At 36.6% G+C, this 26,805-nt stretch overlaps 2 protein-coding genes across 9 annotated transcripts in view; one reads left to right on the top strand and one right to left on the bottom strand.

The window, feature by feature from the left end:
* Positions 1–26,805, bottom strand: part of HECTD4 (HECT domain E3 ubiquitin protein ligase 4) — a 178,256-nt gene that overhangs the window by 98,559 nt on the left and 52,892 nt on the right. For all 8 annotated transcript variants that reach the window (XM_051972808.1, XM_051972812.1, XM_051972811.1 and 5 more), the window contains exons 2-8: positions 24,919–25,436; positions 22,171–22,260; positions 21,731–21,861; positions 17,855–17,963; positions 16,153–16,291; positions 8,754–8,924; positions 6,225–6,417 (exon numbers count right to left, since the gene is read on the bottom strand). In XM_051972808.1, coding sequence (XP_051828768.1) covers positions 6,225–6,417; positions 8,754–8,924; positions 16,153–16,291; positions 17,855–17,963; positions 21,731–21,861; positions 22,171–22,260; positions 24,919–25,436 — 1,351 coding nt within the window. The remainder of the gene's footprint in view (positions 1–6,224; positions 6,418–8,753; positions 8,925–16,152; positions 16,292–17,854; positions 17,964–21,730; positions 21,862–22,170; positions 22,261–24,918; positions 25,437–26,805) is intronic.
* Positions 9,597–11,348, top strand: LOC127545488 (ATP synthase subunit alpha, mitochondrial-like). Its single transcript, XM_051972816.1, has one exon. The coding sequence runs from the start codon at positions 9,671–9,673 to the stop codon at positions 11,324–11,326; it is 1,656 nt and encodes a 551-aa protein (XP_051828776.1). The 5' UTR covers positions 9,597–9,670; the 3' UTR covers positions 11,327–11,348.

Genomic DNA, 26,805 nt, shown 5'->3' on the forward strand with positions numbered 1-26,805 from the left:
ATTAAAGAAAGGTACTTTATGAAAGGAGATCCAAACTTTATAATGAATAGAAACTGTAGGAATTTGGTGCTTAGGGAGACCACAGGGGAATAAAAGCTCCTAGGGGCAAATTACATCCAGAGGGAGGGCAGGCAATACACCCAGGAAGATATCAAAATAAATAGGATAAAAATGGCAATGGGAAGGGCCAAGATTAATAATGAACCTCATAATCAGAGGCATAGGAAAATTTCAACCACAAGATAATTTCCCTCGATCACAAGCAAGAACTGACACTTTATATATATACATATATATGTAGTGCCATATCTATAAAACAATAATATAATATAAGAAGCTGTTTAGAAGGAATGTAAACCAGGTACCTTCCAAATATTTAATGACAGGAGATTTATATAAATCTATCAAAAAGACAAACAAAAAGGAATAATACAGAACTGAACAAACTGTTGCAAAACCAAGAGATGAAAGACTTTTTAAGTTGGACCACAAAGGACTACATATATTTCTAGCACAACATGAAACTTTAACAAAAACTGAACACATACTAGGTCACAAAATATATTGCAAAATATATTTAAGAAGAGGAGAAATAAAATTTAAAAGAAAGAAATAGTATGTCCTTTACAGATAATTATATAACAAAACTAGTAATCAGTTCAGAAAAAACAAACAGGACAGATCCAAATGAAACCTTAACAATGAAATCTTGAATAATGAGTGGGCAAAAAAAAAAAAAAAAAAACTATAGAAACAATTAATAATTTGGTGGAAAAAAATAATAATGATGAAAAAAACATACCAAAATTTCTGGGATGCAGCTAAAGCAGTCCTCAGGGGAAAAATTATATCCCTACAAACATACATTAACAAAATAGAAAAAGAGAAGATTAATAAAATGAATATGCATTTTAAAAATTAGAAAGTTAACAAATACATCTAAAATAAGCACTAAAGACATGTCAAAAATTAGAGATAACCTGGAAATGAGAAATAAAACTAAAAGCTGATTCTTTGAAAAGACAAAATTTAAAAAGCTTTTAGTCAATATAATTAAAAAAGAAAAAGGAAGAAAACCAAATTAACAAAACAGCAAACAAGGTAAAAATCACAAAAAGATCAGAACAAGAATTATCAAAACCTACTCTACAATTCTATGCTAGTAAAACTGAGAATACAAAAGAAAGAGAAGAATCCTTTCACAAATCTCAAATACCCAAACAAACAGAAAACTAAATAGAGATCTTAAAAAAAAAAATCCAATCTCAGAAAAGAAAATAGAACTAGATCCAAAGGAATTGCTAGAGGGGAAAAACCTGGGCACTTATCCCCAATTGCTTCAGCAAAAAACACACCACATTAATTCACTCAAGAAATCATCTATTGTGTGACCAAGCTGGTACACCAGAAATGCAAAGGGAGTTCAACGTTAGAAAAGCAATCAACATAATTAATCATAATAAAAATAAAAACACCTCAAACTCCACAACTATCTCAATTGATGCAGAAAAAGCCTTTCGTAAAAGTCTAATACCCATTTATGTTATAAATCCTATAACGAAGTATAGGATCCTATAACAAAGCAAAGAGAGATGCTTTTATAAATAATATAAAAAGTATCTATTTAAAAATCAAACTCCAATATCTGATACAATGTAAATCCTCTAGAACAGGGGTCCTCAAACTTTTTAAATAGGGGGCCAGTTCACTGTCCCTCAGATTGTTGGAGGGCCAGACTATAGTAAAAACAAAAACTTTGTTTTGTGGGCCTTTAAATAAAGAAACTTCATAGCCCTGGGTGAGAGGGATAAACATCCTCAGCTGCCACATCTGGCCCGGCCAGGCCGTCCTTTGAGGACTCCTGCTCTAGAATCTCTCCAATAAACATGACAAAAGCAAGGATCCCACTTTATTTAAAAGCAACAGGTAAAAGAAAGAAATTAAAAGCATAAAGACAGATAAAAATAGAGATAAAACTCTCCCTACCTATGGCATGATGGTTATATGAACTGATACAAAATGAAGTAAGCAGAACCAGGAGAACATTGTATGTTAACAGCAATATTGCGCCATGTTCAACTGTAAATGATATAGCAATTCTGAGCAATACAATAATCCAATACAACTTTGAGGGACTTATGATGAAAAATCCTAACTATCCAAAGCACATTTTCTCTCTCTCTCTCTCTCTCTCTCTCTCTCTCTCTCTCTCTCTTAGTCCTCTCCCTCCCTCAATCCCTTACTCCCTTTTCCCTCCCTCCTCACCCCCTTTGCAAAATAGCCAATGTTTTGCTTGACTTCACATGCATAATCTATATCAAATTAGTTGCCTTTTCAAAGAGAGGAAAGGGAAGGAAGAATTTGCAATTCAAAATTTTAAAAAACCAAAGTTAAAATTCATTTAATTGATAATTAAATTCAATTAAATTGAGTAACTGAGAAAAAATAAGGGGAAAAATAAAATATACCATATTATTAACAATAATAAAGAAATTATAATAAGCATATGCAAGAATGATCCAACTCATTAATAATAAAAGCAATATAAATTAAAATAACATATATAGGCAAAAATAACAAATATGGAAACAGCAGTGTTAGAGGGGTTGGAGGAAAAAAGGTTTCTTGTTATATTGTTGATGAAGCCATGAATCAGGACATGCATTCTGGACAAGCAATTTGGAATTATGCAAATGAAGTGACTAAAATGCCCATACTCTTTGACTGAGACTAAGTTTATTCTCCTATATATAATGAAATATTTATAGCAGCATTTTTTGTGATAGCAAGGAATAGACAACAGCAACAACAACCAAAAAAAACCATCAATTGGGGAATAGCTAAACACATTGTAGTATATGAATGCCAATATGCTGTTGCTGTCTCATCAGAAATGATAAATGTGATGAATATAGAGAAGCATCGATAGATAGCTCTACATAAACTGATGTAGGCTGAAATAAATAAGCAGAGCTAAGAAAACAATATACACATTGAACTACAACAAAATAAATGGAAAGAACCACCAAAAAAAAATCAGAAATAAATGCTGCAAAATTATCAAAAAGTATGGCTTGAAAGAATGAGAGAAGACATTTCTACCACATTCCTCTGCAGAGAAAAGACATTCATAAATGTATACTGCACATATCTTCAGGCTTTTTTGACTAACCAGTTTTGCTGATTTCTTTCCTTTTTTTGACTTAAAAAAGAAAAAAAAATCAAAAAACATTAATAAAAACATTTAAAATAAAAGCAATAAGGAAACTATTGTTTTTGTTTTTTTTAAAAGGGAAATGGTCAAAGGAAAACTTGCCTCTATCACATTTCCTGTAGCTTAGAAGAGTCACAATCTTCACAATATAAAGGCCCAGAAATCACTTCTGCCAGAAAATGCAAATGCATCAAGTGGAAAGATACAATGACAAAAGGTAGTACCTTTTTTTTTGTCAAATATAAAATCACATGTAAGACATGATGCAAACTATTACCTCACAAAATGGCAAAAGGCTAAGGAAGTGAAAAGAAAGATACACAAAACTTGGTATAAGACGCAATGTAGCAGGACCATCCTAAGAGCACATATAATCAAATCTGGAAGGAATGGGAAATATGCCAGTATTTCTATAATACCCTTTTTGTCAGAGGTGACAATGGAATAAGAATATTTTGTTTCTCACACTTCAATGTGACACAAGCAGAAATGTCAATAAAGAATTGATCAGACCAAATACATGCAGAAGAAACTAATAATGGAGGAAATAGGATTTTGAAAGCATTAAGGATTGATTCTCAAGATATCTCAAGGAGATAGCAAATAGCTATAAAAAATGATAAGCAATTATAACATTCCCCCAAAGATGATCTAACCTTCCTAGAAATGGGAAGTTCTAATATTTTTAGGTCTTTTTGCCCTCTCTGATCAATAACGTCAGAAGTGGTATCAAATCCAAAGAGTCTCAGAGGTAGAAGAGAGCTCAAAAGACATCTAATCAAACCTGTTTCCTTCTATAGTCGTTTGACAAGTAGTTATCAAGGTTCAAATTGAAGTTATCTATTAAGTGAGGGAAAACCTACTTCTAGCAGTCCATTCCAAATCTGGCCAGTTCTAACTGTTAAGAAGTTTTCCCTTATATCAAATCAAAAGCTTCCTATGCAGCTTCTACCCATTTGTCTTAGGTTTTACCTTCAGAGTCAAGAAAAAATCAATCCTGCTTTCATATGACAACCCTCCTGTCAAAGACATGAAGGCAGTTATCATAATCTTATCACCAGGGGGAATTGTGAGGATCAAATGAGATAATATTTGCAAGAGCTTTGGAAATATTAATTACTTTATACATGCTATTATTAGCTATTATCTTCTTCAAATTTAATGTTCTAGTTCCTTCAAACAAGTTTCCATTCTCTTAACCAATCAGAGATATAATTCTGTTCAATGATCTTCTGGTTACCAAAATCAACCAAGGCATAAAACCAGAAGATACTGAACAAAGATTAAGACTAACACAGTAATTCTGTAATAAAGTCCAAAAGAAAGCAAGATTCCCTTTAAACTGGTAAGGTACTTCAAATGCTTATTGTGCTGGTTACATCAAAGCCACCAGGTGCTGTAGATCTTTTTCAATGAGATCTATAAGCACTCAAAATATCCTGGCCTGACATCTCCAGAGGAAAGAAATAAATGGATATCCATTGTCCATGTTGTGACATGTAACTGGCTGGACATTGAGCCATTCCATCAATACATTTATCATGTACTACAATGAACTGGGTCTAGAATTGAATTAGAGTAAGAGAATGGGATGGACTGCACTTGGAAAATTATGCTTTGTTTTTTGACAATTCTCTGTTACTCTGTCACTGATCTCAATATGGCTACATCACATGGGATATCACAATTTTGAGAAGAAGCAAAATTACAGAATTCAACATGGAGAGGCAACAAAATTTTGGTCAAATACAATAATCATTAGTATCATATTCAACTCATTTATCAACAAACACATATAAAACACCTAGTAGACTAGGCACTGTCCTAGGGAGCTGTAGATAGAAGAAGTGAAATAGTCAATGTTGTACAAAGACAAGCACACTAATGTCCTGAAGACAGAGCCTAGAATTGCTCCAATTCTTCTGGAAAGCATCTCAAATGTCCACACCTTTTGACCACAAGATAAGCTCCAAATTTTTGTTGCTCAGTAGTTTTCAATCTTATCCAACTCTTCATGACTCCATTTAGTGTTTTCATGGCAAATATGCTGGAGTGGTTTGCCATTTCCTTCTTCAACTTATTTTACAAATGAGGAATGTCTAAACAAAGTTTGGTACATGAATGTAACAGACTATGTGTTATAAAAAATGATGAATATGATGAGTATTAGAGGTCAAGAGGAAGGTTTCTAGAAACCGATGCCAATGAAACAAGCAGAGCCAGGAAAACAACATATAAATGACTACAACATTAAGTCAAGGATCAATAACAACAAACAAACTAAAATTACTATGACTAAGCTCAGCTCTCAAGAACAGGGAGAATAAGGTACCTGTATAGGCTATGGCCAGATTTTTTTGATATATTGGTTAGTTTTGAATTGTTTCTTCTGATCCAGTGATGCTGGCCTCCCTACTGCTCCTCACGCATGACATTCCATCTCCTGACTGGGCACTTTCATGGGCTGTCTTCAATAACTGGAACTCTCCCTCCTAATCCCTAGCTACAGGTTTCCCTGGCTTCCTTCAAATCTCTGTTAGGTCCCACCTTCATTAGTGCTTATTTTAGTGTTTTCCTCCTTCTAAGAATACCCAAAAGTAGCCTTTCTGTACCTTGTTACTACATAGTTGTCTCCATGTTGTCTACCCTATTTGACTGAGACTCGTTCCTTGAGAGCAAGGATTTTTCTTGCCTTTCTTTGTATCCCTAGTGTTCACCACACTGCTTGGCACAATGTAGGAACTTAATAAATGCTTGCTGATTGATTGGTTTTGTGGAAAGCAAGAAGGGAAGGAACATACTTGAACATATAGAAAAGGTAAAAACAAGCCATCAATAACAACAAAAAATTTTTAAAAACAGAGTCAGTTCCTACCCTCAAGTAACTTACTTCTACTAGAAGTTGTTTTAGGTTTTTAGAGCTACAAGAAAATATATTTGAATGGAGATTGATGGAATAAATAAAAGTGCATCATGCTGGATAAGTTGATTTGTGGAATGAACATCATACCTGCTTGGTCTTCCTTCAGTGTGTTGGAGATGGTAGAGCCAGTCAGGGCTGCCAGTGTTGCTGATGGAGAAGCTCTGTACCGTGAAAGTCTACTCAGAAGCATCTCATTAATGCTTTTGGCAGACTCACCCTCTTTCCTCATTAGTATTATGCGCTCCTGGAGAGGGCTGGCTACACACATACCATTTTCAACCTATTCAAAAGAAGATTGCCCTTAGATAATGTTTAAAATACCATTTTCAGCTCATCTCAATTTATTTATCAAAGTATTCTTTTCCATTTAATAACTTCACTATAGTCTAGATACCACAAAAGCAGTTATTTCTGAACATGGGATTTGAAATGTTTAAATATTGCTCTTACAAAAAACACCATGAACAATCTGGGCTCAATAGAAACGTTTAAGAACAAAAGAATCATGATTTAAAAAAAAACTGAGAATTTTCCTTTTGTTCTCTGATACAAAGTGATTCTAGATTTCACATTTACTAGTGAAGATCAATCAGTTCTATTGGAAAGTAATTGATAAACATTTTACACACAAGTGCCTACAACTGGTACCTTCTGATTAAAATAATCTATCCCCAGAAAGAGCAACTGAAAATCTCAGAGATAAATAACAGATATAAAACAGAAATAAATCTCAAAGATAAATAACAGATATAAAACAGAAATAAATCTCAGAGATAAATAAGCAGTAGCATAGGATGGAATATGCATGCTTGCATGGGATGGGAAGGAAACTGGGAGGAAGAGGGAGGAAAATGATCACTTCTTAAATTTAATAATAAAAATATTGCTGCCTCCTCCTCCTCCATAGGTTCACACACAGTCACCATGAAGAGAACAGGTCTATGCAAAAAGGCTGTCCTCAGGTCCCAGAGCACATTCAGAGATATACAAGAATGAAGAAGGATAGGCACCTTTAGGGTCAGTCATTCCTGATTAGTCAGCATGGTTAGCTAAATGAAATCAAGAGGGTGGAAAGATTTCTCATTTTGATAGATTCCTCTATCTAGGTGATCTAGCTAGACTTAAGCATATACAAAAATAAAAGACTGAAGAAACACCTTGGAATCAGATCTGATTTTAAATTCTGTCTCTGAGATACACAGGCCATGTAATTGAAGGCAAAAGCATTTAACTCCCCAGAGCCCCAAGCAACAATTAAGACCAAAAATTACAGAACAGATGCAAAATGAACTGACAGAGGGAGTATCTGCAATAAAAGTCCTCCCCTAGAGATCTACAACTATGCAGGCATACACACCCATACACTATGACTTCCAGGATCAACTATGAACTCTTCTGTGTGGCCCTAATGCCTTTCACAGCCTGATGCTTTGGCCTAGGCTATCTCCCGCCCTCCGTGACACTGGCCTCTTTGCTGCTGTTTGGCTCCTGACTTTTTTTATTGGCTGTCTTCCTTTTTAGAACTCTCTTCTTCCTTATCTCTGCCTCCTCCAGATCTCAGCCCAGATTCCTCCTTCTGCAAGAACCCTTTCTCTGTCCTTTATAGCCTAAGTGACTCCTCTAAGATGACCCCCAATTTATCCTGCATAGATCTTATCTGTATAAAAATCTTTGCATGCTACCTCCCTGATTAGATCTTGCACTCCTTGAAAGTAGAAACTGGCTGGTTTTTTTTTTTTTTTTGACACAATGTCTGACAGTGATTTAAAAAAAGATTTGAGACACAGTTTCTGGATAATTTAATAATTTAAATTTATTTTTAAAAAGATGGTTATTTGGGGCAGCTAGTTGGTGGAGTGGTTAGAGCACTAGCTCTGAAGTCAGGATTGCCTGAGTTCAAATCTGGCCTCAGACACTTAACACTTCCCAGCTATGTGACCCTTGGACAAGTCACTTAACCCCAACTGCCTCGCCCCCCAAAAAAGATAGTTATTTGACCATTTCTCTTAGACCAAAGTTCCCTAATAGTGATTTATACACCCTTCAAAGCATAAGTATTTCTAAGGAGAGCCAATTAATTCTGAATGATTAACACAATGGGAAGTAGGCTATATTAAAATGAGGGTCTTGGAGTATGTAACTTAGATCACTGAAATCTTGATCAAAGAGACATCAATTTCCATGTCAATGCCTCATAAGAGGGAAGATGCATATTTTTTCAGACTTAGAATTTCTCTTATTCTTTTTGTATATTTTGGCCTAGGTAAATCTTTTAGTGAGATCCCACATTGCTTATTGGATGAAGAAGTAGATAAGGGGAAAAACCTTGGTCCTGATTCAATAATCAGTTATCAAATAATAAATAATTCATTCTTCATAAATACTTTCACACATACTTACACACATGAGCATATATGTACACACACAAATGCACATGCAAGGGCACTCATGACACAATGACTAATCTCCAAACTTTGGCTCACACTAGCAGCTTTAGAAAGGTTTACAGAAGAGCAATCATAGTTTACACATTCAACAATCTTAGCATATTTATGTTACCAAATTGCAATTGAATATTAATGCAGAATTCTTAACAATGCAAAAGGTTAAACTTACTATGAGTTCAAAAATATCCATAAAGACTGAATGTCCTTTTGGTGTTTTCTCATTTAAACTTGCAGGAGACCAAATCCAATAGAAATAAGTACCATCTGAAGAAAGATGCACAGTGCTCATGGTGCTGCCAATAGGAAAATGGTTTGCTGGCATTGGCACAATCTGACATACCTAGAGTACAGAAGGAAAAAAAAAAAGATCATGGTAGCAGAGAGTCAGAGATTTAGACTTTATGCAAAGAAAAACTTCTTGATGAGACCCACACAAAACTAGAAGGGCAGCTTGGGAGGTGGAAGGAAAAGGCCTTCCAGCAATGGCTTGGATGGCCTCTAGTTGGGTAAGTAGTAGGAAGTATTCCTTTTCAGGGAGAGGTAGAACTAGGGAGCTACCAAGATTTCTTCCAACTCTGTAATTCTGTGATTTTGTGATCCTATGACAGAAGGACATAGAATTTAATACTGTTCTTTCTGCAATAACCTTTGGCTTAGGAAGAACAGAACAAAAATGGATGATATGGAGTTTAAAATCAAACATAAAGGAGGAGAAAGTAAGAAAATACCTCTTTGACCTAAATGAATTCAAGTCATGTGATCTGTCGGAACTGAATCCCCAAGTACCGGAAGAAATGGCAGATGGTGAATATTAAGCTGCTGTCAGAGACCTTTAACAAGATTTTTTAAAAACTATGGAAAATAGGAAAGACACTTCAGGTGTGGAAACAAGCAAATATTTCTCTAATTTTCAAAAAAGGGAAGAGAGGAGAGTCTATGAACTATGTAAGTGGTGAGCTAAAGTTCAATTGTTGACAAAGTTCTAGAATGTACTATTAAAGGTATGATCTGTAACCATTCAGAAATGAAAGTACAATCAACCCAGAGGCAGGGGCTATACAGGAGCGCTGATAAGGAGCTACAAAGATGCTCTCCATAAGGGTAGCCATGGGCCTGGCCCATCCCTTCCTCTGCCAAGCCAGGCTACTCTCCAGAAATACCCTGGGGACAACCTTTATTGCAATAAGGAACATCCAGACTTCTAAGCCTTCCAAGCTACTTTCTCTCTTTGAATCAAAAGTTCTGGAAAATGAGCCTGAAAACATTCTTCCCCCTATTGACCTTCAAGAAGCTGGGCGTGTCCTGACTATTGGTGATGGTATTGCCCGTGTACATGGATTAAGGAATGTTCAAGCAGAAGAAATGGTGGAATTTTCTTCAGGCATAAAAGGGATGTCCCTCAACCTGGAACCTGAGAATGTCGGTATTGTTGTATTTGGAAATGACAAACTCATTAAGGAAGGAGATATTGTGAAGAGGACAGGAGCTATTGTAGACGTTCCAGTTGGTGAGGAGTTACTGGGCCGTGTTGTAGATGCTCTGGGCAATCCTATTGATGGAAAGGGTCCCACTAAAGTCAAAGAACGTAGAAGAGTTGGTCTGAAAGCTCCTGGAATCATTCCCAGAATTTCCGTGTGTGAACCTATGCAAACTGGCATTAAAGCCGTGGACAGTTTGGTACCAATTGGCCGTGGTCAGCGGGAGCTGATTATTGGCGATAGACAGACTGGAAAAACATCAATTGCCATTGCAACAATCATTAACCAGAAACGCTTTAATGATGGAACTGATGAAGATAAGAAATTATATTGTATCTATGTAGCTATTGGTCAAAAAAGATCCACTGTTGCCCAACTGGTAAAAAGACTTTCAGATGCAGGTGCCATGGACTACACCATAGTGGTTTCAGCCACTGCTTCTGATGCTGCCCCGCTTCAGTACCTGGCGCCTTATTCTGGCTGCTCAATGGGAGAGTATTTCCGGGACAATGGGAAACACGCTCTAATAATCTATGATGACTTATCCAAGCAGGCAGTTGCCTACCGTCAAATGTCTCTGCTGCTCCGTCGCCCACCTGGTCGGGAAGCTTACCCTGGTGACGTCTTCTACCTACACTCCCGTTTGCTAGAGAGATCGGCTAAAATGAGCAACACTTTTGGTGGCGGCTCCTTAACTGCCTTACCAGTCATTGAAACACAAGCTGGAGATGTATCTGCTTACATTCCCACCAATGTCATCTCCATCACTGATGGGCAGATCTTTCTAGAAACAGAACTGTTCTACAAAGGTATTCGCCCTGCCATTAATGTTGGTCTGTCTGTCTCTCGAGTTGGGTCTGCTGCTCAAACTAAGTCCATGAAACAGGTGGCGGGCACAATGAAGCTAGAGCTGGCTCAGTACCGTGAAGTGGCTGCTTTTGCTCAGTTTGGCACTGATCTAGACCCTGCAACTCAACAATTGTTGAATCGTGGAATACGGCTAACTGAGTTGTTAAAACAAGCCCAATATGCTCCCATGGCAATTGAAGAACAAGTGACAGTCATCTATGCTGGTGTAAGAGGATATCTTGACAAAATGGATCCCACTAACATCACCAAATTTGAACGTACTTTTTTAGCTCACGTAATTGAGAGCCACCAGGCCCTCTTGAATTGCATCAAAAGTGATGGAATGATCTCAGAAGAATCTGAGAAGAAGTTGAAAAAAGTTGTCAACAGTTTCTTGGCTGAATTTAAAGGTTAAATTCCCAAAGATGTGTACAACATGCAGTTGGTTCTGTCACAATTTCTTCTATTGATTCAGTCCTATTCAATATAGAACTTAAATTATGCACTCATGCACCCAATATACAAAAATTGATTTCTAAAAAATCAGGGCTCATTAAGAACCAGCATTTCTTTATGAAAAACACGTAACAGCAAACTACTATATTTTGTATATATTTAACAAGTATTTTGACATACTTAGAAAACTGGTTAGGGCAGCATCAAGAATAAGGTACATCTAGATTGTTAGCAACATTTGACAAAACAGCTCATGTTTTGCTTGTTGACGAGAGAGAGAGTGAGTCAGACTAGAAAAGAATGTAGTGACATTGATCTAAGGCCAGAAGAACAAACAGATCTAAAGAATCATCTAAACGGGTTGATATAAACTTGCATAGAGATCTCCAAAAGAATTGTCTTTAGATCTGTGCTGTTCGACATTCTTATCAATGATTTGAAAATACAAATGGCATGCTCAGTAAATATACAGACCAATCCACAAGCATTTTCATAATTTGTAGTGTATCAAACATTAGGGATTTTTTTTTTAAAGGAAGACAATCACTTTTCTCAAGGAGCTTATTTTATTGGTGGTGAATGAGTGCTAAGAAACTAGGAGGAATAGCTAATGTGTGATATGACAGAGGCAAACTCCCAAAAATTCATGACAACTAGAAAAATGGGGCTGCATCTATAAGACAAAATGTAATAGGAAGTCTTCTGCTTGGATTAAAAAAAAAATGGGAAAGGCATGGCTCAGTAAAATTCTATGTGAAAAATATGGAAGTTTTAATGGTCTACAAGCTCATTGTGAATCAACACTGTGATAAGTGAAGGTGAAGATCAACTGAGGTAGATGATTACAATAGGATGGGAACTGGAGACCAGGATATGTGAAGTTCAGGTGAAAGAACTTCATGTGTTTGACTTGGAAAAAAGAACACTTAGGGAGAACAAATTAGCTGTCTTCAAGCAAGCTGTCTTCAAGCTACATATGGAAGACTTGTCCTGGTTGGTCCCAGAGGATACAATATGTGAAAGGTATATGCAGACAAATTTAATCTCAAATTAAATTTTAATAAGGGGGATAATCTCCCAACAATTTAGAGCTGTTCAAAGGCATAATAGGCTATTTTGGGAGGAAGTTGGTTCTATCACTGGGAGGTCTTCAAATGAGGTTTAATAATCACTTGTTAAGGATATCATATTCTGGGATTGGTACAAGTTAAAAAGCTAAATCCTGTAAAGATATTGAAGGAATCTAAGAAAAACCTATCAGAAAGAGAAAAGAACCAGGAAAGAGCAGAATCATGGAAGCCAAGGAAAGAGATAATACTAAAAAGAAAAGGATATTCAATAATGTCAAATGCTGTGAAAAGGTCAAGGAGGATGAGTCCTGAGAAAGACCCAATGAATTTACCAATAAAGAGACTGCTGGTGAACTTATTATGAGAGCAGTAGAGTATAGGGAAGAGAGATCATATTGCAGCACACTGAGGTGAATGTAAATAAGCAGAAACTGCAAAGACAAACTACTCTTTCTAGAAGTTCAATAGTGAAAAAGGAAAAAAGGGATAGCTAGGTAACACAATGGATAGAGCACAGGCCCTAAAATCAGGAGGACCTGAGTTCAAATCCGGCCTCAACACTTAAGACTTATGAGTATGTGATCGTGGCCAAGTCATTTAACCCCAATTGCCTAAAAAAAAGAAAAAGAAAGAAAAAAGGAAAGATCCAATAATCACATGATGGTGGTGAGGAGAACAGGACAAAGAGAAAATTTCTTTAGAATAGGAAAATTCCAAGTATCTTTAAGTAAAAGAGGAGGTGCCAGGAGAAAATGAGGGGCTAAATATAGCAAAGAGAAGGAATGATTAGATTTTCAAAGTTACAGGATCAGAAAGTCAAGGGTTAGGTTCAGCAAAGTGGACAACTATATCATCTGCTGAGATGAAAGCAAGGGGGAGAAGATGGATAAAAACAGAGACAGATTGTGAAGTATGGATGATGAGAGAGGAAGTTGTAGATGATCTCAATCTATCCAGGTAAAGTAGAAAGTGAGGTCTATAATGGAGAAACTGGGTATTGAAGAAAAAAAAGTAAGTTAGGAAAACATGAGGAATATAACAACTTACATATTTAAACAAATTCACAAAATAGCTTTCAATATATATATATATGGGCATTCAGGAACCTCATGGCTCTATTTCACTGAAAGATTGCAAAAACTAAACTGGTAGGAATTAATAAATGCTTCTTGACTGACTCCCATGTTGTCCTGTTCCAAGACTGCTAAGCATTTTTTAACTTGAAGCTTTTGGAGCTCTGTTTCTTTCTTTTTTTTTTTTTTTTAATTTTTTATTTAATAATTACATTATATTGACACTCATTTCTGTTCCGATTTTTTTTTCCCCTCCCTCCCTCCACCCCCTCCCCTAGATGGCAAGCAGTCCTTTATATGTTGGATATGTTGCAGTATATCCTAGATACAATATATGTTTGCAGAACCGAACAGTTCTCTTGTTGCGTAGGGAGAATTGGATTCAGAAGGTATAAATAATCCGGGAAGAAAAACAAAAATGGAGCTCTGTTTCTAATAACTATAATAATAATAATGTATGGAGAGAATATAATAATGAATCTCACAGAACTACTTTAGCTCTCAGAAATCAGATGAAAATGATCTCTCCAGCAGCAGCAATGAGATAAAGCTGGTAAAACCAATAAAAGAGAGTCTGACATAAATATGACGGTCTATCAAAAAAAGAGGATGCTAACCTTTCCCTTTAAAGTGCCAATTAAGAATATAAGGAATCATTTGCAGGAACTTCCCTAATTTCCAAAATCTAATCAAAATTGTAAAAAGGAAACTTTCTGAAATAAGAATGGTCTTAAAAGCTAAAATCATATGATGTCAAGTCATAAAGGGGAAAACTCCTTATTGAGACACATTTTCAAAGCAAACAAGTCTTCCAAAACACTTATACTTTTATTAAATGCTTTCACAGTGCCAAGACATAGATAAAATTTCAAGTGGTCATTGCTCTCTGGAGGTGCACTTACTTTCTGAGATGGGAAAAACATGTTTCTTCTTTGGTGGGGGAGACAACACGTAAATAGCTGGGAACATACAAAATACACAAAGGAGATGGAAGGCAGGAGGACAAAGCACTAGCAGCTGGGAGGACTGGGAAAGGTCTGAAGAAGACAGTTCTTGAACTGAATTTTTTTTGTGTCACACAGCCAGGAAATGTTAAATATCTGAAGTCAAATTTGAACTCAGGTCCTCCTGACTTCAGGGCTGGTACTCTATCCTCTGCACTACTGAGCTGCCCCACTTAAACTGAATCTTGAAAGAAGTCAAGAAAACCAGGAAGTGGAGGTGAGGGGCATAGCCTTTCAGGTCTGTGGGAGAGCCACTGCAAAGGCACAGAGAGGAGACAGGTATTAGGTTCCTCTATTGCTAGAGGGGAGCAAAATATGACAAAGGCCAAATAGAGAATTTGGTATCTGTATCTGATCTTGGCGGTAAGAGAGTCTCAATGGTTTGAACTGTGAATGTGGATGGAGATGGAGAAGTCATAGTCAGATTTGCATAGGAAACCCACTTTGACAGCTGAGAGGAAGATAGATGAGAGAAGAGTGAGATATGAGGCAGGGAGTCCAGTCAAAAGGTTACTGTAGTAATCCAGGCAAGAGCTCATATTTAGGGGCTGAAGTAGAGTTGTGGCTATGGAAGCAGCAAGAGGTAGATATATACAGGAAGTGTTATGAAGGTCTGACAAAGAGGCAGGATGACATTAAAGTTGTATATCTGAATGACTAGAGATGGTGAAAGGGAATTTTGTAAAGGATAAGGGTTAAGAGTAGTGAACCCTGTTTTGGAAATGTTGAATTTGTCATGCCTGCGGGAGATCAAATTCAAAATGTCCAAGAGGCAGTTAGAGATGCATGACTGCAGGTCAGGAGAGACTAGGTTGTATACAGAGATCTGGGAATCAGCAACATAGAGATAAAGGCCCTGGGGAACCAATGAGCCATGGGAGCTGATGAGATCACCAAATAATAAGAGTATAGAGCAAAGAGAGAAAAGTTCAGAACAAAACTTTTGGGAATGCCCAAGAAAGAAGAGCAGTTAAAATAGGTATGAGAAAACCTAGGAGACAGCAGCATCATGAAAACTGAGTAGCTCAAAAAAGAAGGCAAACAATAAGGTCAAGAGACAGAGAGGTCAAGAAGAATGAGGACTGAGAAAAGACCATTAGATTTGGCAATGAAAGAGATCACTGAATAACATGAAAAGGGCAGTTTTAGGATTCTTTTGATCCAATTACTAGAAATAAATTTTAAGGATGCTATTAAAAGGGGAAAAAGCTTAGCTATACAGAGATATTTATATGGGTACTATCTATAATGGGAAACCACTTAACTGTCCAACGGTTAGGGACTGGCTAAACAAACTATCACATCTATGCAATACAATAATATTCTATCCTTAAAAGTAACAAATATAACAATTACAGAGAAATATAAAACGTTATATGAAATAATGGGAAACAATGAAAAAAACCTAGAAAAAATTGATATGGACTAAGACTAGTAGAAATATATTTAGTAATATGTAACTGGGCAAAGAAATGAGAAGGTAATATAGAAGAAGAAAACAAAAAGCTATTCTTTGTATATAAAGATAGGTTTTTACTTGAATATATGTTCAACTGATATTCTTTATAATGACAAGTTACATTTATAATAACTTTTTTTAAACATCCCCCAAAGCACTATTATTGTATTTTATTTTACCTGAAGAGTATTCTGGTCAATGACCTGGAAAAGGGAATGAGGTTTATTATCAAAAGAAACAGGTCGATGAAGAAGATTGCCATTGCCGAAAGCAACCCATCCTGGCTCAAGTTCCTCATTACGGCAATACACAAAACCTCTGCAAGAGAACAGTACATGAATGTTTAATAAATTATTGTTATTTTTTCTTAAAAATATCAAATACAACCATTATTTCTGACTTACTAATAATATTCTTTTTTTTTAACTTTTTTTCAATTTTTTTTGAAAGACAATACAACTAATAAAAATTAAGTATTTCAGGCCAGATTTGAAAAATGATTCTTAAAGTTCGCAGAAACTCTGAGGTAAAGAGAAATAAATTTTTTATATATATAGAAATTGGTAATAGAATCTCACTTTTTATTGCATTGCAGGGATTAAAATCTATACGCTCTCTTACTAGAGAAACACTACTTGTTTAATTTCCAAGCTAAATATATGTAAATATTTAACCATAAAGATTTTTTCCTAGAACAAAGAAGTTGCCAAAACTTTTGTTCCAATTTTTCCCTCCTTCCCCCCACCCCCTCCCCTAGATGGCAGGATGAGCAATACATGTTAAATATATTAGAAGATAAATTAAATACAAAATAAGTATACATGTCCAAACCATTATTTTGCTGTACAAAAAGAATTGGACTCCGAAATATTGTACAGTTAGCCTGTGAAGGAAATAAAAATGCAGGCAGACAAAAATATAGGGATTGGGAATTCGATGTAATGGTTCTTAGTCATCTCCCAGAGTTCTTTCCCTGGGTGTAGCTGGTTCAGTTCATTACTACTCTATTCGAACTGATTTGGTTCATCTCATTGTTGAAGAGGGCCACGTCCATCAGAATTGATCACCATATAGTACTGTTGTTGAAGTATATAATGATCTCTTGGTCCTGCTCATTTCACTCAGCATCAATTCATGTAAGTCTCTCCAGGCCTTTCTGAAATAATCCTTTTTTTTTTTTTTTTTAAATAACTTTTTATTGACAGAACTCATGCCAGGGTAATTTTTTACAACATTATCCCTTGCATTCACTTCTGTTCCAATTTTTCCCCTCCCTCCCTTCATCCCCTCCCCGAGATGGCAAGCAATCCTTTGCATGTTGAATAGGTTACAGTATATCCTGGATACAATATACGTGTGCAGAACCAAACAGTTTTCTTGTTGCAGAGGGAGAATTGAATTCAGAAGGTATAAATAATCCGGGAAGAAAAACAAAAATGCAAGCAGTTTATATTCATCTCCCAGTGTTCTTTCTTTGGGTGTAGCTGCTTCTGCCCATCCTTTCTGAAATAATCCTGTTGATCGTTTCTTACCAAAAAATAATATTCCATATTATTCATATACCACAATTTATTCAGCCATTCTCCAATTGATGGGCATCTACTCAGTTTCCAATTTCTGGCCACTACAAAGAGGGTTGCCACAAACATTCTTGAACATACAGGTCCCTTTCCCTTCTTTAAGATCTCTTTGGGATATAAGCCCAGTAGTAACATTGCTGGGTCAAAGGGTATGCACAGTTTGATAACTTTTTGAGCATAGTTCCAAATTGCTCTCCAGAATGGCTGGATGTATTCACAATTCCACCAATAATGTATTAGTGTCCCTGGAAAAGGATATATTTCAACAAAAACATTTTTAACAAATATTGATGTAGCTTACCGTAAAGTACCATGTAATCCAGATCCCAATTTGCTTACTCCTCTACCAACAGAGTTAGTAGTATATAGGTAAAGACCATCTGCTGTAAGGCAGCGCCCCAAATCAGCATCTGAGATAAATAAATAAATGTGCATATGTGTATAGGTAACATAATTATGTACATAACTTCATATGCATCTTTTTTTTTAAATGTAAGATTCTTAACAAATTAAGAAATTTTAACTTGGGGACTTCCAAAGACAAAGTCACTACATGTGAAACATGAGACTCTGTAAACAAAACTGATACTCATCAGCCTGAAAAAACAGGACATTTGGAAGGGCAAGGTGAAGCTGCTAAGAAGGTTCACAATGACAGCTATCTTCATGCATTTAAGGGTATATTGTGTAGAAAGTGAATTAAGTTGACTCTCTCTGGTTTAAAGGAAGAGATGCAGAAGACACAAACAGCAAATTTAGTCTCAATGTAAAGAAAACTCTCTAACAATCAGCATGGCCCAAAGGTTATAGGGGAAGCTCCAAGGGATAAGTCCTCCTCTCATCTAACTTAAGAGATTAGATGGCCCTTTCTTGAGATGGGGCAGACAGAATTCTGGGCTCCCTTCTAAGCCTGCAGATGAAGCATTCCCTAGTCCCTTCAGTGCTACTGCTTGTCAGATGACTTTTTTATACCTGATGTTCTGGTATGTCCCTAATTATTTACCTGGTGTCTTCCCCATTTGAATATAAACTTCTTTAGGGCAGGGACTTGTCTTTGTATCCAAAACTTTGCACAGTCTTAAGTCTGTCCTGTGGTAAATCTTTAATATATGCTTGGTGACTTACTGATGGCATTTCAGAATGGCTGTCCAAGGAAGGAGATCCACAAGCCAAAAAGCAAACAAAGAAAATGTGGCTAGTTACAGGAAGATGAGGCATAGGGAGCCCCATGGAAAGCATGTGCATATATGCAATTTTAACAATGCCCTTTCTCCTGACTTCTGGAATTTATAGGAGTGGATAGATTTGCCTGGTCTTAAACCAAGAACTGTGAAATTTCAGAGATTTCAGAGATCCTGAGAAAGACTCCCAGTTGCCACATAATCAACACCAATCTATCCTGTCCTACTGAAAGATTTCTAAAATTTTTTTTACAGAGGAAAAGTTTTTAGAATCAAAGATTTTAGAACTGCAATGCGCTTGTAAAATCACCCAATCCAAACCCCTCATCTTACAGAGAGAGAAACCACGGCCTAAGCAGGGGAATGAACAGCTGAAGTATGATTCAAATTCAGGTTTGAGTCCATTACACATTCCACTACCTTTCACTTCAAAACTAGAGGAAAAACTTCAAAGAGGGAACAAGTCATCCATTACATTGTTTCCTTTATTAGTTTTGACTGAGGAAAGAGGAAAAAAGGCTCTTGGAAGACTGAATGTGAGGAGGCTAAGAAGGAGCAGAGAAAAGAGAGGCCAGAACTCAAAAAAGAATGTGATTTGGAACCTTTTTCGTTTCACACAGCACCCCAGGCAGATGGCCATCTGTCCTCTCCTTAAATATCTTCAATGAAGAGAGCTCACTATAGCAAGAGGCAGTTCATTGCATCATTGGACAACTCTAATACTCACAAGGATTCTTAGAACCTAGTGATGGTTCAAAAATCTGCCTAATTTGCACCACTCAGAAAACAGAATAAATCTGAACCCTCTTTTTATATCTAACAATACTCATCTAATTCTCCTTTTTACCTTTTCTCTAGATTAAAAATGCCTAGGTCTTTGATGAAACCTCAGTTTGTCATTCATTGTTCCTCTTAAAACATGGCATCTAGACCCCCAAATACTTCATATGTGATCTGACCAGAGCCCTAAAATTGTGAAACTTTTTTTTTGATCAGCCTAATCATACAAACAGTGCATATAAAATCATACAAATAGTGCATATGACTTGTGGTCAGCAAGGTTTTTTTCCGCACACAAAATTTTGGCAAATGAATCCTACCTAAGCTAATTAAGTGAGCTTATCTTTATTTAATGTCATCTTGCCAGCTTGGGCCCAATAATTCAGCCCACATTTAAGGCAACTGATCAATCAGGTATGTTACACTAGCTATCTTCTTTCTAGCTTGGTTTGCCTCCCTAATATCTCCATTCATGTCTTTCATAAAGAACTAGAACAGGATGAGAGATCAAGTCTTATGGCACTCCACTGGAGACCAAGCCAACCATCTGGCCATTCTCTGGACCAACAGTACAGATCTCCCCCAATGCAATGTCATTCAGTCTTTTTCTTCATCATGTTGTCCACTAGGGCACAGAATTTTTTTTGAAAAAGAAATAAAAATGTCATGCAAAGATATAAGCAGTTTAGGAGCTTTGTTATTGGTGATGGTGCAATTTAATTCCTATTAATAATCTCACTAGCAGGGATCTGCTGCTATAGAAAAGATCTCCATTGATGGAGGCCAAAGGCAACTTATCAGTGACTTTCAGCTCTAGATACCCGGCTGAAGCACAGAAAGGGCAAGGGATCTGCCCATACTCACTCAGCCAGCATGTAACAGCAGCAGTAGCACCATCAACAACCCAGAACTTCTGATTACAGATTCTGACTTCCCTGCACAACAGGATGGTAACAGTCTAGTCATCTTTAGGGTAATTCATTTCATATGAATATAAAGGAGACTCTCCCATAGGTAGTGCAATGTGCCAGAAAGAACAATGAGCTTGGACTGAGAAGAAACCTGGACTCTAACTCCAGGACTCACATTTTGGAGCTTAAGAAATGAGCAAGTCATTTAATCTCTCTGAGGCGTTTTCTTCATCTGTAAAATGGTGATAATAATATCTACACTACACAGGTTGGGTGGAAAGTATTTTGCAAACCTTACAAAATATGAGCCATTGCTATTTTAAATAATTACATATAATTACTAAGTATAATAATTCTATACTCCCATAGCATCCCATCACTCCAGTTGCTGAGGAGCTTATGGTCTACAGAATCACAGAAGGGTTGAAAAGCTCTCTAATCCAACTCAAGTCTGAACCCAATCCCCTCGACAATATCCTGCTAAGGGTTCCTCTAGCATGTGTTTGAGACCTGCAGGAAGGGGAGCCTACTATCTTTCAAGATAGCCCATCCCATTTTGGAATGGTTCTCTCTGTTCTTTTCTTCAAGTCTAAGTTCTGCCCATCCAAAGTAATCATTTACTCAAGGACTACTTAATAGTTATAGGCTGTGTTACCATAGGAACAATGGAGGAGAGTCCAGAAAAGTAGAAAGAGTTTCTTACATCCTGAAGATTCCTGAGTAACCTAGATTTGGACCAACTGAATCTTTCTGAAGTAACTGGGAAAGAGGCTCATAACTTTTCTCCTAGCACAGAAGAAACTTTCTTTTTCAAATCTTCACTGAGATAATTTGACTCATCAAGAAAATGATAGGAGCATCTTTCAGCTCAAAGGATCAATAATTCTGCCTGGACTGCACAATAGGTCACTTGGCAAATGCACTCCAATTCAGCATGCACAATAATTTCCCTCCTTCTTTCCCCCTTTTACTGGCTGCCTTTAGGCCTCAGGTACCTTTCATCACCTACTTTTTAAAAAAAAAAAAGAAACCAAAACAAAACTTGATGATCTCTTCTCATGTCCAGCATTTATTGTGCTAAGCATCTGAGACCAGATACAAATATCCATCAGTATTTTTTTAAGGAACACAAAAGTTTTTCAGATGTGCCTTGTGACAGTAAGACTACCTGTGTTTTGTTTTCATACTCTATCACATAAAACTATGGAAACCTTAGGAAATTTAAAATAATCTGAATAGACATGTCACATTGTAAATCATTCTCAAGTCCTCTTATGCTAATCAACTGCCCCAAATCCAAAGTACCTTTACTTTCAGCACTGGAACCAGTGTTACCATCTGGTGCTGGTAACATATCTTCATATCCCCAAGAAACCATGTGCTTGCCCCCCAGCAAACAGGATGGTGATCCTGGGCCTCCTTCCAAAAGTAACAACCTATAAAAGGGGATAGACATTCGAGTTCTTTATTCCAGTAAGACAAAAATCTGCTATGTGCTATCTGAAAAAAACAACTCAAGCCATTTATGTAGAAGATTAAACAATCTCCAATTTACCCCAAAGTAGTACAGAAAAATTTTCAAAGAAAGTAGAATTTGGGATGGAATTTTGACATTTTAAGAATCTAATATTTCTTCAAAATGTATTGGACAGTTTTAAATTCTTTATTGCCTATCACTGAAAGTGGTAAAATCTCACTTTTAAAGACACCATAAACTTATAGACCATTTTCTATTAAAGGCTCACCTGTATAGTACATCAGCTACAGGCAGAGACCCCAGATCTGTCTGTTTCTGTAATAGATGAACTGTATGTACAAATGTTTTCAATGATCCCCTGAAAAAAAAAATAGAAATACATCAAAATAGAAGGTAAGATGACTTGAGTAACTATAGAGTTCTGTAGCCGCCTGAAAGCTGAGAAGATTTCAGTTGTTTTCTCATGTGCTATTACCTTCCCTCTTAGCTGAGTGACTAAGTCACTTCAACTCTCTGGTTGACAATTTATCCCTTTGTAAATGGACAAAGTTGAATGAATTGGTTTCCAAGGTCTATTCCAAATTTGTGGGCTTATAACACTGTGAAAATCTGATGACTTAGGCCTTCACCGGAGCAAGATAATCTTCTCTACCCCATACTTTGTAACAATTGTTCCAATTTTTTTTTTCTCCTCAAACCACCCAAATTATCTCCTCCAACCACTCTCTCATCTGGGATCATCACTTCATACTTTACTGAAAAAAATGAGGCCAACTGACAAGGGTTCTCATTTCTATCATCTTCCTCATGTCACAAGCCCATGACATAATTTCCCATTGCTTCCTTACACTTGCCTCTAACACTTGCCTCTAATGAAGAGGTATCCCTTGTCCTTTACCAAAACTAAGACCTCTATATAAATCTTTGATCCAGTTCTCATTCACCTTCTCCAATAGCTTGAGCCCCTAGAAAACAGCATGGTGATTCCCAAACCTCCATTCAATAGTAGCATCTCTATTTTCCCCTTTACTTTATTCTTCACCTTTTGCAATTTGGCTTCCAACCTCATCATTCAACAATAAACTTGTTTCTCCAAAAATTCCAATATCTTATTTAACATATTTAATGGCCTTTTCTCAAACCTCATCCTTCTTGACCTCTCTACAACCTCTGACAACCATACTTGTAATGATCCTCTTCTAAATTTTCATGACATGGTTCTCTCCTGATTTCTCGGTTAGTCTGATGATTCTTCTGATTTCTGATTTGTCTGATTGATTCTTCTGACTAGTTTCCTTTGCTAATTAATCATTATTATAAGTATCTGCTTTGGCTCTGTCCAGGGCCTCTCTTGCTTTCTCCCTATATTCTCTCACTTGCTTATCTCATCAGCTCCTAACGGTTCCATTGCCACATCTGTCCAGATCTGTCTCTAGATACAGAGAATCCTAGTGACTGAACTTCAGTCACTAACTCCCTATTCGACATTCCAAATAGAATGTCTTGTAGGCATCTCAAACTTAACTCAAAACAAAATTCATCATAATTTCTCCCTAAATCTGATCCTTTTCTAAATGTGCCGATTATCACTGTTAAAGACAGCAACTTCCTTCAAGGCCCTCAGGTTCTCAGCTCCTCTCTCATTCCATAAATCATCATTGCCCAGTCATGCTTCTGTCTTTACAATCTCTCCATTCATAATGCCATAATGCCTCATCACCTCTAATTGTAATTACTATTTGGTGACCTGAAGCCTCTCCCCACTGCAATCCATCTTCTACAAAACTAACACAGTTCTCACCATATCAGTCCCTGTCAGTCCCTCCTACTCCAGTGACCCCGTTGCCTCTAGGATCAAGTATAAATTCTTCTGTTTGCCATTTAAAACTCTACACAAATAGGCCCCTTCTGACCTTTCCAATCTTCTTACACATTATTCCTCTCACTCTGTGATCCAGCCAATGCTGGCCTATTAGCTGCTCCCTAGATAGGATGGTCCCATCACTGAATCTTAGCACCAGCTGTCCCCCAGGGCTGAACTGAATACTTCTCTCACCCCAACCTCTTGGAATCCCTCATCAGCTCAAGCACCATCTTCTAAAAAGGTCTTTCCTTACTGCCCCAGTTATTGGCACATTCTCTATTCAAGCAAACTTCTATTCTCTTTATAGATATTCTTTATATAAGTTTTCAATTTTCAACATGTTGAGTTTACAACATCTGCCAGACATTCAGTTTAAGATGTTCAATAGACAGTTGGAGATTTGAGACTGGAGGACAGAAGAGAATAAGACTGGGCAAACAGAATCTAGAAACACGTGCGTAGACATGCATATCACTAAACAAAACAGAATAAAAGGAGGGAAAGAGAACAAAGGGGAAATGAGAGGAGGGGAGAGCCCTGAAGAGCATGAATAGTTTGGGCACTACCTTGAATGTCATATATAAGGATCAAACAAATAAGAGTATTCAAATAAACTCCTTCTATACTACTAACTTACTCTTGCACATGAACTCAAAAATGCTTGACCACCTACCAGGCAGATGAATATTAGCAGCTGGCCAATCACTTGATATAAAAAATATCACTCATTTAGCATAAGTGAATATTGGTAAAAGCGGGTTTCCCACTTACCATGAACTTTCTTTTTTTCTTTTTAATATTTTATTTTATTTTATTTAATAATAACTTTATATTGACAGAATCCATGCCAGGGTAATTTTTTTTTACCACATTATCCCTTGCACTCATTTCTGTTCCGATTTTTTCCCGCCCTCCCTCCACCTCCTCCCCTAGATGGCAAGCAGTCCTATATATGTTAGATATGTTGTAGTATATCCTAGATCATGAACTTTCTTAAAATACAAGTAAACAAAATTTTTGTCATAAGGCCTACCAGCCCTCATTCTAACCTGATTCAGTTACCAGCAATCCCAAAGCAAGGAGTGAGTTTTATAAGGAAACTGTAAACCGAAAACCCCTGCATAGAGCTCATAGAGCATGAGATTCCCTTACCTTGCACAAGCTAAGGCAACCAGAGCAGCAGCAGCATTCTCCTTTTGCTTATGGGGTACATGTTGGCCGGTGGCAGACGTCTCCTCAAGCCATGAGCAGAGCAGAGCCTCGATCCCGTTAAGACAGTCAGCCGGCTCCTTTGTCAGACTCAAAGGCTGGCAGTCTCGAAGACAATTCAACAGCACTTCAGCTGTGATATTACAGAGAGAGGGGTCTGTTCTACTCTGGGACTGAAGAAGAGGAAAAACAAGGAGGAGCCCCATTCGGGATGTGAATGGTGCTTGCTCTGGTTGCTGTAACAACCCCTGGCGTTTGAGCAAAGCCAAAGTTTCTTCATCACCCGAATTTTCCCTTTCATGTTGTTCTTCCAAGGCCAGCTGGCGCTGAGCATTCCAAAGTCCTCGAAGGGCATTCAGACGATATTCCAGCAGGCGGGCATAGGCATTGCTCTGATTCCCACACACAGACCGCAAACGTTCTGCAAGTTCAGTAGGATTTTTGGTCTCAAATGTTAAAATCTAAGAAAAGCAAGCAATAAAACGTTACCATCCAACAACATATGTGTCCATTTCAACAGTCATCTCTAAGAATAAAGAAGATGTAATTTAATTCCATTATCTAAAATATTATTTTGATTATAACACAATGTAAAAACCATGCACCCTGGGATCAGTTATCCATTGTTTGGAAGATCTTTTCCTAAATATTTCTGCTAAGCTTCCCCTACAAGAGGAGGAAGAAAGTTGACTGAATCATTGGAGAATGCAATGGAGAAAAAGATTATGATCAAATTTCAAAGCCAAATATTTTATAACAAAGGCAAAAAGGATTTCTCCAGAAAACTGAAATTTTTTGAAAAAAATTCAGTTTGTTTACTCATAGGTATTTGTCATAAAATATAATTTAATTTTAGATAGAACTCAGTTTTTAGTTTTGTCACATTCTCATTTTGAAAACTGAGCCCAGTTCATATGGAAGACCATCTTCTTTCTACCATCTTCTTGCCAAACAAACAATTATCAGGAAGCTCCCTTTGATTTTAAGCAGCAAGGGAACAAAAGCCCTAACCATTCAATCAACCAAAAGAAGAACCAGCTGGTAAGAAAAAGAATCAAACCAAATTTGTGACTCAAAGAGTTCATGCACTGAAATCCCACTAGGTAGAAAAGAACACAATACAGAACAATTTGGGAAAGCTACACAAAAAAACAGATTATTGGGAGCAATGTATGATGTGGTCTGGTTCTCATTAGACCAAAAAAAAAAAAAAAAAATAGAAAGTAAAAAACATTATGTTAAATCATTGGCAGAGATACCACAAAATACACAAGTTGTGGTTCACATTTTTATTATTAACCAAAAACCAATTTTCTTCTATTTCAGATTTTTCTTTTTAAAATATTGTTAGTCTACTAAAATAACAAGCTCTTTTGAATGGAATCTAAATATTGGAATTGCCAGGCTAAGCTATAAATATGCGTACACTGCTCTACTGGTTTGAAAAATGTTGACTTTGGGAAAAAAAAAAAAAAAAAAACCAAGCCAAAATAAATTAAGTACCTATGCAGTCTAAAATGTTGCCAATGGTCAAAGCTAATCCTGAATGTAGATGATTCCAACTAGGCCAGACAAATATTCAGAAATTTACTGTTAGTTTTTGAAGCATTAAAAAAACCACAGTTACTTCAAAAGTTCAACTTTTCTCTTACTCTTAGTATATCACAAAGTTTTTCATACAACAGAAAACTCTTATCACTTAAAAAAAAAGATACTTTTAACAGTAAATAATAATATTAAATATCTTTCTTCAATGCTTTACCAGACTTTATAATTGCCCATAAGAAAAACCCTAGATCCTGAATTATTTTCTTAAAATGGTATCAGATA

This window comes from Antechinus flavipes, chromosome 1 (assembly GCF_016432865.1).
Source record: "Antechinus flavipes isolate AdamAnt ecotype Samford, QLD, Australia chromosome 1, AdamAnt_v2, whole genome shotgun sequence".
In the NCBI taxonomy this organism is placed as follows: domain Eukaryota; kingdom Metazoa; phylum Chordata; class Mammalia; order Dasyuromorphia; family Dasyuridae; genus Antechinus; species Antechinus flavipes.

Coding starts and splice junctions, on each gene's coding strand:
- LOC127545488 (XM_051972816.1), top strand. CDS start 9,671: ATGCTCTCCATAAGGGTAGCCATGGGCCTGGCCCATCCCTTCCTCTGC.